General features: G+C 47.2%; 2 protein-coding genes across 2 annotated transcripts; both read right to left on the bottom strand.

The window, feature by feature from the left end:
- Nucleotides 1-6,565: 6,565 nt before the first annotated feature.
- Nucleotides 6,566-8,651, bottom strand: sptssa (serine palmitoyltransferase, small subunit A). Its single transcript, XM_084489527.1, has 2 exons — nt 8,515-8,651; nt 6,566-7,359 (listed from the first exon to the last, which is right to left on the bottom strand). Exons 1-2 carry the CDS (start codon nt 8,615-8,617, stop codon nt 7,256-7,258), a joined length of 207 nt encoding a protein of 68 aa, XP_084345653.1. The 5' UTR covers nt 8,618-8,651; the 3' UTR covers nt 6,566-7,255.
- A 572-nt stretch (nt 8,652-9,223) lies between these two features.
- eapp (e2f-associated phosphoprotein) lies at nt 9,224-13,380 on the bottom strand. The gene is made up of 5 exons (XM_084489528.1): nt 13,333-13,380; nt 12,593-12,694; nt 12,203-12,317; nt 11,180-11,302; nt 9,224-10,173 (listed from the first exon to the last, which is right to left on the bottom strand). The coding sequence occupies exons 2-5, from the start codon at nt 12,642-12,644 to the stop codon at nt 9,792-9,794; spliced, it is 672 nt and encodes a 223-aa protein (XP_084345654.1). The 5' UTR covers nt 12,645-12,694; nt 13,333-13,380; the 3' UTR covers nt 9,224-9,791.
- Between the last annotated feature and the right edge of the window lie 6 nt (nt 13,381-13,386).

Below are 13,386 nucleotides of genomic sequence, written 5' to 3'. Positions count from 1 at the left end.
ACAAACTGTACATACTTCATTTTAATACAGGGTTTGTTTCTACGTTTCCTGGGTTTTCATTGGCTCAGAGCGGCGTAGAGGGTTGTCTCTACCGCGGCTCTGACCAATCAGGTGCCATATTCATAATAAAACTTCTCTCAATCTATTCCTGCCCGCTTCCTTTCTTCACTCACACATGCGCACACGCACGCACGCACGCGCACACACACACACACACACACTGGGACTATGGTACTACACTCTTAGAAGGATTATAATCATAATCTTTCCTTATGCTCTATGAAGATGACTCTTGTTTCTTGGGTCATCTGATGTTCTGTTCCACCAGATGTCAGTATGTACTAATACTTAGTATGTACTAATGTACTCATACTCAGTATGTACTAATGCACTCATACTCAGTATACTAATGTACTAATGCGGACGCAAGGCAGCACCACCTGGAGAGATTCAGACAGACAGCATATACAGGGCTGTACAGACAGACAGACAGGGCTGTTCAGACAGACAGACAGGGCTGTTCAGACAGACAGACAGACAGAGCTGTTCAGACAGACAGACAGGGCTGTTCAGACAGACAGACAGACAGACAGACAGAGCTGTTCAGACAGACAGACAGACAGGGCTGTTCAGACAGACAGACAGACAGAGCTGTTCAGACAGACAGACAGAGCTGTTCAGACAGACAGACAGACAGGGCTGTTCAGACAGACAGACAGACAGAGCTGTTCAGACAGACAGACAGAGCTGTTCAGACAGGGCTGTTCAGACAGACAGACAGACAGGGCTGTTCAGACAGACAGACAGAGCTGTTCAGACAGACAGGGCTGTTCAGACAGACAGACAGACAGACAGACAGGGCTGTTCAGACAGACAGACAGAGCTGTTCAGACAGACAGACAGGGCTGTTCAGACAGACAGACAGACAGACAGAGAGAGAGAGAGAGAGAGGGAGAGAGAGAGAGAGAGTGAGAGAGGGAGAGGGAGAGAGAGAGAGAGAGAGAGGGAGAGGGAGAGAGAGAGAGCGAGAGAGAGCGAGAGCGGGAGAGAGAGAGAGAGAGGGAGAGAGAGAGGGAGAGAGGAGAGAGAACGAGAAAGAGAGCGGGAGAGAGAGAGGGAGAGAGAGAGAGGGAAAGAGAGAGAGAGCGGGAGAGAGAGGGAGAGAGCGAGTCCTGTGTTTCATCAGCCTGATGATGAAACCACGCGTCCACTTTCTGTTCAAAACGTTCTAACAGGACGGGGGAACGATACATGAAGCTCATAAGTATTCCCGTGCTCGTCTCGTGAGAACGTCGTCTTCTCTGCTTGAGGCCACGCGTGTACAGAGCGGCTGCTTAGTGAAAACACTCTGGAGAGGGCAGGAAAAATAACCCAATTAACGTCTCAACTACCATTACAAATTACTGAGAATATGAGGTCATTTTATGTTGTTATTATCATCATTTTAGCAGGCCTTGCAAGGCACGCTCAAATAATACTAATGTATTCATTCATAAAATCACGTTATTATTGTTAGTATTATTATTATTATCGATTAGGCCTATAATGTTATATATTTTCTTCAGTCCACTGAGTTTTGAAAAGCTTTAAAGGTCCCATGACGTGCCCCCAGATTTCCAAAACGGCTTGTAACGGCTAATCACACCACACCTGGTGGCACGTCATGGCACCTTCAAATATCAAGTTAACGGGCCTCAAAATATACCTTTGGCAAATGACATAACTTCAATGTCTACTCTAATTTATTCCATGATTCTTTTTTTTTTTTTAAGAAAACGCACAAAACAGAAGTTGTCAGTTTTCCCTTCATTGCGGTTTCGTCCTGTTCGACTCAACTACACTAGAATGAACGGCACCTCAGACAACGACCCGGTCCCCAGCGGTGCGCTGCCGCCTCAAGGCGGTGCTCTGCTGCCCCCTGGTGGTGCGCTGCTGCCGCCCCCTGGCGGTGCGCGCTGCCGCCCCCTGGCGGTGCGCTGCTGCCCCCTGGCGGTGGCCCGGTGTGTCTGGTCTGGTGGAGACCTCAGTAAGAGTAAACACATTAGCACCTTCTCTGTACTGTCTCTGCACTGTCTATGCGTGCGTCTGCGACTGCCACTTCAAGCCAACAAGGGCCCATCTCACAGAAAGCAGATGAACCAGACACTCTGATTGTAGGAGACTCAACCATAAAGGATATAACCAGTAAGAAGATCAAAACACGCTACTTCCCAGATGTGACGGTTAGTGATGTCAACCAGAAACTAACCACAATTATATTGGAAACCCCAAAATCTCACAGGTTATTGTGCATGCAGGACTTAATGATATTCGAAGAAAACAATCAGAACTTCTGAAGAGGGATTTCACTGAACTATTGGGACACACTGGACAAATTACACATTAGGTCATTCATCAGTGGACCCATACCAGCAGTTGACAGGGGAATAAACAGATTCAGTCGTCTACTTGCACTGAATACATGGCTTTCAAGAGTCTGCAATGAAAGAGGAAGGGGCTTTATTGACAATTTCAACTTGTTCTGGGGGCACAAATATCTTTTCAAAGCAGATGGCCTACACCCAAACAGGTCAGGCTCAAAACTGTTAGGGGACAATCTTCTCTTCTCGCTCTCCCACAAATCTACCCTGTCATGCCATGAGAAGAAGCGAGACTACAGCCTCCCCCACACATCTACTGTGCCACTATCTGACACACAGATAGCAGACAGACCACAGACCTTGAAGAGAGACAACAGCCCGCCCGACACCATCGACACCATCGAGTCTCTCTGTGGCTCTCCCATAGCCACAACGACAACTCCAGCTCCACTGTCTCCTCCCTTTATGATTTTCCAGATGAATTTAAGAAACTGAGAAATGTTGGCATCAAACTTGCATCTGCGTCAATGATACCATCCTCATGTCATGACCGCAGTCTGATAACACCCAAGAGGAGGGCACTGATACTGATAGTAGTTCTGATTATTACTGAGACAAAAAAGGGTTCAGCCATAGACACAGCACAAAGGAAGTTTCGCATAATCTGCTGAACCCGAGGTTGCCTATGTCAAAACATGGCAACTTTTGCATTCCTGCTGTAATCACTAAGAGAGTAAACAAAGGGAAACTTAGACGCACTGCTAACCTCTCAAGTCTCATACCTATTCCCTCCAAACCAAAATCAACCTTAAAGCCTATCAATAACACCATCAGGATGGGTCTACTTAATGTTAGGTCTCTTAATAACAAATCTTTTTTAGTTAATGATTTTATTACCACTTCTCAACTGGATTTCATGTTTTTAACTGAAACATGGCTAGAACAAAATAACAGTGCAACCGTTCTGATAGAGACAGCTCCTCCCAACTATAACTTTTTTGATGTATGTAGATCTGGAAAAAGAGGTGGAGGGGTTGCTGCTATATTTAAAAATGTATTTCAGGGGAAACAGATGTTATTTGGTGATTTTCTATCATTCGAATACCTTTGTGCTGTATTGAAATGTTCCCCCAGAGTTCTCCTATTAATTATTTACAGGCCACCCACATACTCTGTAAATTTCTTTGATGACTTTACAGAATTAATGTCTAGCATCTCCACAGACTTTGACTGTCTAGTTATAACTGGTGACTTCAATTTTCATACTGATGATTTTAATAAGTGTGCAAAAAAACTTTTTACCATTTTGGACACATTTGAAATGTCTCAACATGTGAAAGAGGATACTCATTGTAAGGGGCACACTCTAGACCTGGTTATCACAAAGGGTCTCAATGTTTCAGATAACTCGGTGACTGATCCTTCACTCTCTGACCATTTCTGTGTTTTCTTTAATATATATTTCATTCCCGACATACAGACAAAATCAAATACTGTCAAAAAACAGTATATCAATGAACATTCTAATGTACTTTTTAAAAAGGCCATCTCCTTGCTACCACCTCTCAACCCTGTTCTGCTGATGATCTTTTAGAAAACTTTAATTAGAAAATTTTGAAAGTCATAGATGTCATTGTACCTTATAAGGTTAAAACAATTTATGGAAAGCAAAAGGCACCCTGGAGAAAAACTGCTTTTGTAACAGCCCAGAAAAAAGAATGCAGGAAGGCTGAACGCATATGGCGTAAAACAAAACTTCATATTCACCATGACATCTTAAAGAGAGCCTCCGTGCCTACAATTTAGACTTAAAAAGTGCTAGAGAAACATTTTGCAGCATTTTATACTGATAAAATTGAAGGCATCAGACGCGCCATCAATGTCTCCACTTTAAACAAAAATGTTGGACTACCACCCTGTTCAGGCAAAAGTAACATGGCAATGACATGCTTTAATGTCATAGACTCTAAAACTCTTGTGGAAACTGTGACACAACTGAAGCCATCCACCTGTTGCCTTGATACTTTACCTACCAACCTCTTTAAGAATGTTTTTGACTGCCTAGCAATAGACATATTGCAAATAGTTAACAACTCTCTCCAATCAGGCAATTTCCCAAAAGCCTTAAAAACTGCAATTATCAAACCCCTTTTAAAAATGCGGAGCCTAGATGCCTCTATTATTAACAACTACAGACCAATATCAAATCAACCCTTCATAAGTAAAATCATTGAGAAAGTTGTCCTCCAGCAACTTAGTGACTTCCTGGCATCAACTGGTTGCTATAATACCTTCCAATCCGGATTTCGACCCCTTCACAGCACCGAGACCGCCCTTATTAAAGTTGTAAACGACATCCGTCTTAAAACAGACTCTGGCAAAATCTCAATACTAATGCTACTAGACCTCAGTGCTTCATTCGACACTGTAGACCATACAATACTTTTGGACAGATTAGAAAACTGGGTGGGGCTTTCAGGCACAGTCTTAAATTGGTTTAGGTCCTACCTACAAAATAGGTAACTACTTTGTTTCCATTGGCGACTTTGTTTCCGAATCAACAAACGTGACATGTGGAGTCCCACAAGGTTCGATCTTAGGACCCTCTCTATTCAACATCTACATGCTCCCACTAGGGCAAATCATGCAAAATAACAATATTGACCATCACTGCTATGCTGATGACACGCAAATCTATGTATCGCTATCACCAAATGACTATCAGCCCATAGATCTGTTGTGCCAGTGCATTGAGCAAGTCAAAGACTGGATGTGCCGAAATTTCCTTCAACTAAATGAGGACAAAACCGAGATAATTGTATTTGGTGCTAAAACTGAAAGGCTTAAAGTTACCCAACACCTTCACTCTCTGTCCCTGAAAACCTCCATCAAAGCCAGAAATCTAGGGGTTGTCATGGATTCAGATTTACATTTCGACAGTTACATCAAATCAGTTACAAAATCTGCATATTATCACCTTAAAAACGTAGCAAGACTTAGAGGGCTCATGTCTACCGAAGACTTACAAAAACTTGTACATGCCTTCATCACTAGCAAGCTTGATTACTGCAATGGTCTCCTTACAGGTCTCCCAAAAAAACCTCTAAGGCAACTACAGCTTGTTCAGAATGCTGCTGCTAGAGTTCTAACAAAGACCAAAGAATTTGAACATATTACACCAATTCTTAAATCGTTACATTGGCTCTCTGTATGTCAGAGAATTTATTTTAAAATCATGTTTCTAACCTATAAATCCCTACATGGTTTAGGGCCAAAATATTTAACTGATATGCTTCCATTACATAAGCCTTCTAGGCCACTAAGATCCTCTGAGACCAATCTGTTAATTATCCCCAGAGTCAACACGAAACATGGGGATGCAGGATTTAGTTACTATGCAACAAATAGCTGGAATGAACTCCCTGAGGATATAAGACTTGCCCCAACTCTGACAGCTTTTAAAACAAGACTGAAGACTTTTGTTTGCTTTAGCTTTCTGCTAAATCTAACCTATTTTTATAATTTTTTTTATTTTATTACTAACTTTGCCTTTATTTTCTCACTTTCTAAAATTTTGTTTTTAACTTTTCCTTTCTAAAATGTTTTTTAAACTTTGCCTTCATTTTCTATTTTACTTTATACTTATCTATTTTCTTTTATTGTATGACAATGTTTATATGTGAAGCACTTTGAGTCTGCCTTGTGTAGGAAAAGTGCTATACAAATAAAGTTGCCTTGCCTACCTGCTCCTTAACAACCTGTCTCTGTACCGTCTAACCCCTACCTGCTCCTTAACGACCTGTCTCTGTACCGTCTAACCCCTACCTGCTCCTTAACGACATGTCTCTGTACTGTCTAACCCCTACCTGCTCCTTAATGACCTGTCTCTGTACCGTCTAACCCCTACCTGCTCCTTAATGACCTGTCTCTGTACCGTCTAACCCCTACCTGCTCCTTCACGACCTGTCTCTGTACCGTCTAACCCCTACCTGCTCCTTAACGACCTGTCTCTGTACCGTCTAACCCCTACCCGCTCCTTAATGACCTGTCTCTGTACCGTCTAACCCCTAGCGGTACATAGTACAGAGGCGTGTTGCTGCCCTCTAGTGGTGTTCTGCGGTAACGACAGCAGCCTCTGGCTGAAGAGAAGGCTAAATAAATAAATAATAATAATAATAATAATAAATTAAATAAATTAAATTCAGTGAAGTTAAATAACCCTTTTATTACAAGTTGAAATCACCTCAGTTTATTATTAACGTCGTTAAGGTTTGTAGTGATAGATTTACACGTCCGGAGCAAACCAATTAGGAAACACTTAAAAAAATTTCTACACCCGGTTATTGAAAGGCACACCCAGCTGGCTCTAGAAGGATCTCTAAGGCATGTCCCGGCTGAGACTGTCAGGAAGTGTCAGGAAGTCCCGCCCCCCCCCACACACAGGGAGGGGCACCCATTGGCTGGGGAGGCGGGGGGGGGGGGGTCCTGCAGTGGTTCGATCCAAACCAAGCAGGGTTCAGGAGTGTGCGGGCGTGTGGCCCGTGGACATTTATAAAACAATAACCCCGCGGGGGGGGGGGGGGGCGGGGCTGTCAATCATCTGAGGCCCCGCCTCCGGCCCCTCCCATCCAGAGAGCAGAGTTCCGTCGGGGGGGGGGGGGGGGGGGCGGAGCCTCACGCCGTCAGTGGGATCATGGGAGTTACAGAAAGGAAGGGGAAAAAATACAAAGCAGCGTCTCCACGGCAACCTGCTGGACATCCAGAGGGCGTTCGACGACCACCATGGTCGAGAGAGGGGGGAGAGCGAGGGGGGAGAGCGAGAGAGCCGGCGAGAGAGAGAGCGAGAGAGGGGGGGTGGAGCTCCGCCTTAGGGGGGGGGGGGGGGGTCATTGGGGTCACTGGAGCAGCTGGAAGTAGGTGAGGATGGCCATGATGTGCTGGGGGATGAAGACGTAGCCCGTGTAGACCGCCATGCCCGCCACCGACACCAGCAGGGAGTCTGGGAGGGGGCGTGGTCACAGGAAACAACACACAACAACACACACACACACACACACAAACTTCTTGTTCCTCCCCTGCGTCTCATCCTCATCCTCATCCTCATCCTCATCATCCCCCTCACCTCCTTCTACTGGAGATCTTCTGTACTTACTGATGGCGTTCTGCTTGGGGTCAATGTTGGTGTGAATAACGTCTACATGTACTAGGACTGAAGGACATCCACAGGTATGTACACTGTTCACCTTAGAAAGAACACCTGAACCACTTCAGAACTTAAACCGTAATTCTCTTCAATTAATTAATAATAATAATAATAATAATATGAGGGTCAACATTGACTCTACAAGTATTCTCTACATGAATACAATCTGCAGTAGTACACACAGCTAATAAAACCACATGTAGTAGGCCTAAATCTACATGTAGGACTCAAACTCCACATGTAAATAAGTTACAACTAGGAAATAATTCAACCCCATAAGTACACTTCACACAGCATCACTCCTGTCTTAGTGAGACACAGCATCACTCCTGTCTTAGTGTGAGGACACATCACTCCTGTCTTAGTGAGACACAGCCTCACTCCTGTCTTAGTGAGACACAGCATCACTCCTGTCTTAGTGAGACACAGCATCACTCCTGTCTTAGTGAGACACAGCCTCACTCCTGTCTTAGTGAGACACTATCACTCCTGTCTTAGTGAGACACAGCATCACTCCTGTCTTAGTGAGACACAGCCTCACTCCTGTCTTAGTGTGAGGACACATCACTCCTGACTTAGTGAGACACAGCCTCACTCCTGTCTTAGTGTGAGGACACTATCACTCCTGTCTTAGTGAGACACAGCCTCACTCCTGTCTTAGTGAGACACAGCCTCACTCATGTCTTAGTGTGACACTATCACTCCTGTCTTAGTGTGAGGACACACTATCACTCCTGTTTTAGTGAGACAGGAGTGAGGCTGGACACAGGACACAGCCTCACTCCTGTCTTAGTGTGAGGACACACAAGTGAAGAAACTGCGGTCTGAACTTGTGGAGGAACAACCTGTGCTGAAGCTAACGCCTTAGCTCACCTGGCTAACGGTAGTTATTAGCATATTAGCTCGGCTTGTAGCCTTATCTTAACGAGTTTCGAAGCGGAAAAAGGATACTGAAGATGGTCCTCTCCCACGGCTCCAGCATGTAGAGCGCCGTGACCAGCAGGTACTGGTAGTAGAACCAGGAGAGCTGCTTCCAGCAGTCCCCTAAAGCCATCTTAACAACCGTCTGCCTTCGGCTCTTCCGGATGCACCCTGATGCGGACGACGCGCGGTCACATGGGTACCGCCGTCCGGCCAATCACCGATCAGAGGGACTTCCTGTTGCCTCTTCTCGTTTATTACGACAGGAGTTAAAACAGATTTCAAAGTAAAAGTAGCGTTTCGTCGCTCAAAAGGGAATTCATTCACTGGTTTATTTAACCAGTGTAAAAATGTAATATTAAAAACGTACAATTTCAACACAAGAGGCTAATAACTTGATATTTGGGCTGCTTCTAATGTAGTAATTTCCCTGTTGATAATTAAAATATATTTTCTTGGTTTTCACAATGTTCAACTAAGAAAGGACACCCAAACCACTAAATAACTAAAATCTCTTCTTCTCTTTAGATGAATTAATAGGATATGTAATATATATATATATATAGGTCAACATTTACTCTACAACTGCCAAGTATGTACTGTATACCACTGCTAATAAAACCTCCATCCAGGAGAATTGTTCTGGAAAGTTTGTTTATTTGAAACAAACAGTTTCTGGTCTAAGTCGTATATATATGTATAACCAATCAATGATCAATAACGACACCACAACACAACACTATATCAGATCATTTAGTAAACAACAAGGCGGCGATCAGATACAAAAAAAAAAGTTAAAATCCCTTCCAGATGGCGTTTTAAAAGTCCACAAAAATTCCAAAAGCAAACCATTTCGCCCCCGTGGACAAAAACCAAAAGAGGCCTCCTCCCTCCCTCTCTCTGTTCTGTGGGCCTTTCTGCCCTCAACGTTCAGAGCCCTGACGACCCGCTGCTAGCGACCTGCAGTACACAGACCCCGCCACCAGGTGGCAGCGCAGACACCAAATCACCCCTCCGCTCACGGCCCCACACACACACACACACACACACACACACACACACACACACACACACACACACACACACACACACACACACACACACACACACACACACACACACACACACACACACACACACACACACACACACACACACACACACACACACACACACACACACACACACACACACACACACCTCCACCCCAGCCAGCAGGGCGATGCCTTGCTCAGAGGAGGCAGGGTCAGATGTGGGGGGGTCGGGGGGGGTCGGTTGGGGGGGGTCGGTGGGTGGGGGGGGGGGTGTCAGCAGTGGCTGGCCAGGATGTTGAAGAAGTGGAAGACGTCCTCCTGGTCCACCACTGCCACCTCGGTGGAGCACTCGCTGCACTGGACGGGGTGGTACACCTCCTCCCCGGCCATCCCCCTGGGCCCCGGGGCCGGGGCCTCCTGCAGTGCTCCTCCTCCTCCTCCTCCTCCTCCTCCTCCTCCTCTCAGCTCCTGGCCTGCTGCTCCTCCCCCTGGCGCCGCCTCCTCCTCCTTCACCTCCTGCTCCTTGTTCCTGCGGTTCCTCCTCTTGGGCCTCCTCTTCCTCTCCTGCAGGGCCTTGTAGCGCAGCACCTGGTCCCTCTTCACCGTGCAGTTCATCACGAACATGGCCCGGTACTGGGTCCGGTACTTCTCGTGCCTGGGGACGGAACCAACAACACGCTGGTACTGGGGACGGAACCAACAACATGGTACCTCTCTGGGGACGGAACCAACAACATGGTACCTCTCTGGGGACGGAACCAACAACATGCTGGTACTGGGGACGGAACCAACAACACGCTGGTACTGGGGACGGAACCAACAACATGGTACCTCTCTGGGGACGGAACCAACAACATGGTGGTACTGGGGACGGAACCAACAACATGGTACCTCTCTGGGGACGGAACCAACAACATGGTACCTCTCTGGGGACGGAACCAACAACATGCTGGTACTGGGGACAGAACCAACATGGTGGTACTGGGGACGGAACCAACAACATGGTGGTACTAGGGACAGAACCAACAACATGCTGGTACTGGGGACAGAACCAACATGGTGGTACCGGGGACAGAACCAACGTGGTACCTCTCTGGGGACAGAACCAACAACATGGTGGTACTGGGGATGGAACCAACAACATGGTGGTAGTGGGGACAGAACCAACATGGTACCTCTCTGGGGACAGAACCAACAACATGGTGGTACTGGGGACAGAACCAACGTGGTGGTACTGACGTACCCCTCATGTGATATGATTGTACTCTGGGTGCTATAATGAATAATGTAATGATGAACGTGTAAACAAGCTGGTCATAGAAACCAGTTTGAAGGGCCATCTAAGCAGGTCAGAGGCTCTGTATATACGTTATTATGCTATGGGTTTATATATGCAGGAGTATGGTGTTGGTTCCACTATGCTAATATAATCTATTATCTGGAACTTAGCCACTTTATAATTTAAAATTCTGGAACTTATACTTTATAATTTACAATTTACACTTTACACTTTTTTATCATTTATATTTTATACTGTCTATTTTTGTTTGCCCTATTTGTTGTTGTTTGTTCTGTTTGTCTTGTCTTGTCCTTAATTTATTTTGTGTGGTGTGGTGGTGGTGGTGGGGGAGGGGGGGGGCCGTGTGGTGGTGGGGCCTCACCTCTGGCAGTCCAGACACAGGGTGATCATGCAGGCCGGACAGTTCAGCACCGCGTCGCTGCTGGGGAGCCCTGGAAGACCCGGACCGGACCGGGACTTCCCTGACCCGGGTCTCCTGCTGTACCTGCAGAGAGACACACACACACACACACACAGTGAGGACAGGCTGGACCCACAGACAGACAGACAGACAGACAGACAGACAGACAGACAGACAGACAGACAGGGTGGGTACAGGCTGGATCCCAGGTCACACACATCCTAGAGGCCACCTGCAGGGCTCTGGTATCAAGTGTAGACCAGGTCCAGGTCTACAGGGACATGGTCCAGGTCTACAGGTCTACAGGGTCATGGTCCAGGTCTACAGGGACATGGTCTACAGGTCTACAGGGTCATGGTCCAGGTCTACAGGGACATGGTCTACAGGTCTACAGGGTCATGGTCCAGGTCTACAGGGACATGGTCTACAGGTCTACAGGGTCATGGTCCAGGTCTACAGGGTCATGGTCCAGGTCTACAGGGACATGGTCCAGGTCTACAGGGTCATGGTCCAGGTCTACAGGGTCATGGTCCAGGTCTACAGGTCTACAGGGTCATGGTCCAGGTCCAGGTCTACAGGGTCATGGTCCAGGTCCAGGTCTACAGGGTCATGGTCCAGGTCCAGGTCTACAGGGTCATGGTCCAGGTCTACAGGGTCATGGTCCAGGTCCAGGTCTACAGGGTCATGGTCCAGGTCCAGGTCTACAGGGTCATGGTCCAGCTCTACAGGGTCATGGTCCAGGTCTACAGGGACATGGTCTACAGGGTCATGGTCCAGCTCTACAGGTCTACAGGGTCATGGTCCAGCTCTACAGGTCTACTGGATCATGGTCCAGCTCTACAGGGTCCAGGTCCAGGTCTACAGGGTCCAGGTCCAGGTCTACAGGGTCCAGGTCCAGGTCTACAGGGTCCAGGTCTACAGGTCTACAGGGTCCAGGTCTACAGGTCTACAGGGTCCAGGTCCAGGTCCACTCGTGTAACTCACGCTCTCCGTCTGGAGTCCACCCAGGCCTGGTCCCGGTCGTCCTCCTCCGGGTCGTAGAACAGCTCCTCATTGGTCGGAATGCTCCGCTGTCGCCGCTTCCTGCCTGTGGAGCTGCCTGGGGGGGGGGGGGAGGGACTTCCTGTTAGAGCTCTGTGGGCGCTGCTGGTTACTATGGTTACCGGAAAGCTCTGCTACTGGTAAAATACCAGCAACAGAACTTATCAGTGGATACTGGTGAGTGTGTGGGTCCTTACTGGGAGTGTCCCCAGTACAGACTACAAGTGGATACTGGTATACTGGTATACTGGTGAGTGTGTGGGTCCTTACTGGGCGTGTCCCCAGTACAGACTACAGGTGGATACTGGTATACTGGTGAGTGTGGGTCCTTACTGGGAGTGTCCTCGTCCTCAGAGTCAGAGTCGAAGTAGATCTTGTCGTACATGTTGGCCTCTGGGAGCGCGGACTGGGAGGCCGTGCCTTCTGATGACCCCACTGCAGCGTCACAGCACATCACAACACAGCATCACATCACAGCATCACACCACAACATCACAACACAACACAACACAGCATCACACCACAACATCACATCACAACACAACATCACAGCATCACACCACAGCATCACAACACAACATCACAACATCACAGCATCACAACACAACATCACAGCATCACACCACAGCATCACAACACAACATCACAACATCACAGCATCACAACACAACATCACAGCATCACACCACAGCATCACAACACAACATCACAACATCACAGCATCACATCACAACATCACAGCATCACACCACAGCATCACACCACAGCATCACACCACAACATCACAACACAACATCACAACACACCACAACATCACAGCATCACAACACAACAGAGCAGTGTGTGTATAGTGTGTAGTGTACAGTTAGTATTAGTGAATTAGTATTAGTAGTGTGTGTTTGTGTATAGTGTGTGTAGTGTATAAAGTGTGTGTGGTACCAGCAGCCAGCGGCTCCCAGTTGTGTAGTATGTGTGCGCTCGCGCGTGCGTGCGTGTGTAGTGTGTGTAGTGTAAACAGTGTGTGTAGTGTGTGTGTGTAGTGTGTAGTGTGTGAGTGTGTGTGTGTGTGGTACCTGCAGCCAGCGGGCCCCAGGTGGTCTCCAGGGTCTTCAGCGTGCTGCTGAGCT

The sequence above is a fragment of the Micromesistius poutassou genome (genome assembly GCF_964030765.1).
Source record: "Micromesistius poutassou genome assembly, contig: SCAFFOLD_5751, whole genome shotgun sequence".
Classification (NCBI taxonomy): Eukaryota; Metazoa; Chordata; class Actinopteri; order Gadiformes; family Gadidae; genus Micromesistius; species Micromesistius poutassou.
This window is presented reverse-complemented; position numbering and strand designations above follow the sequence as displayed.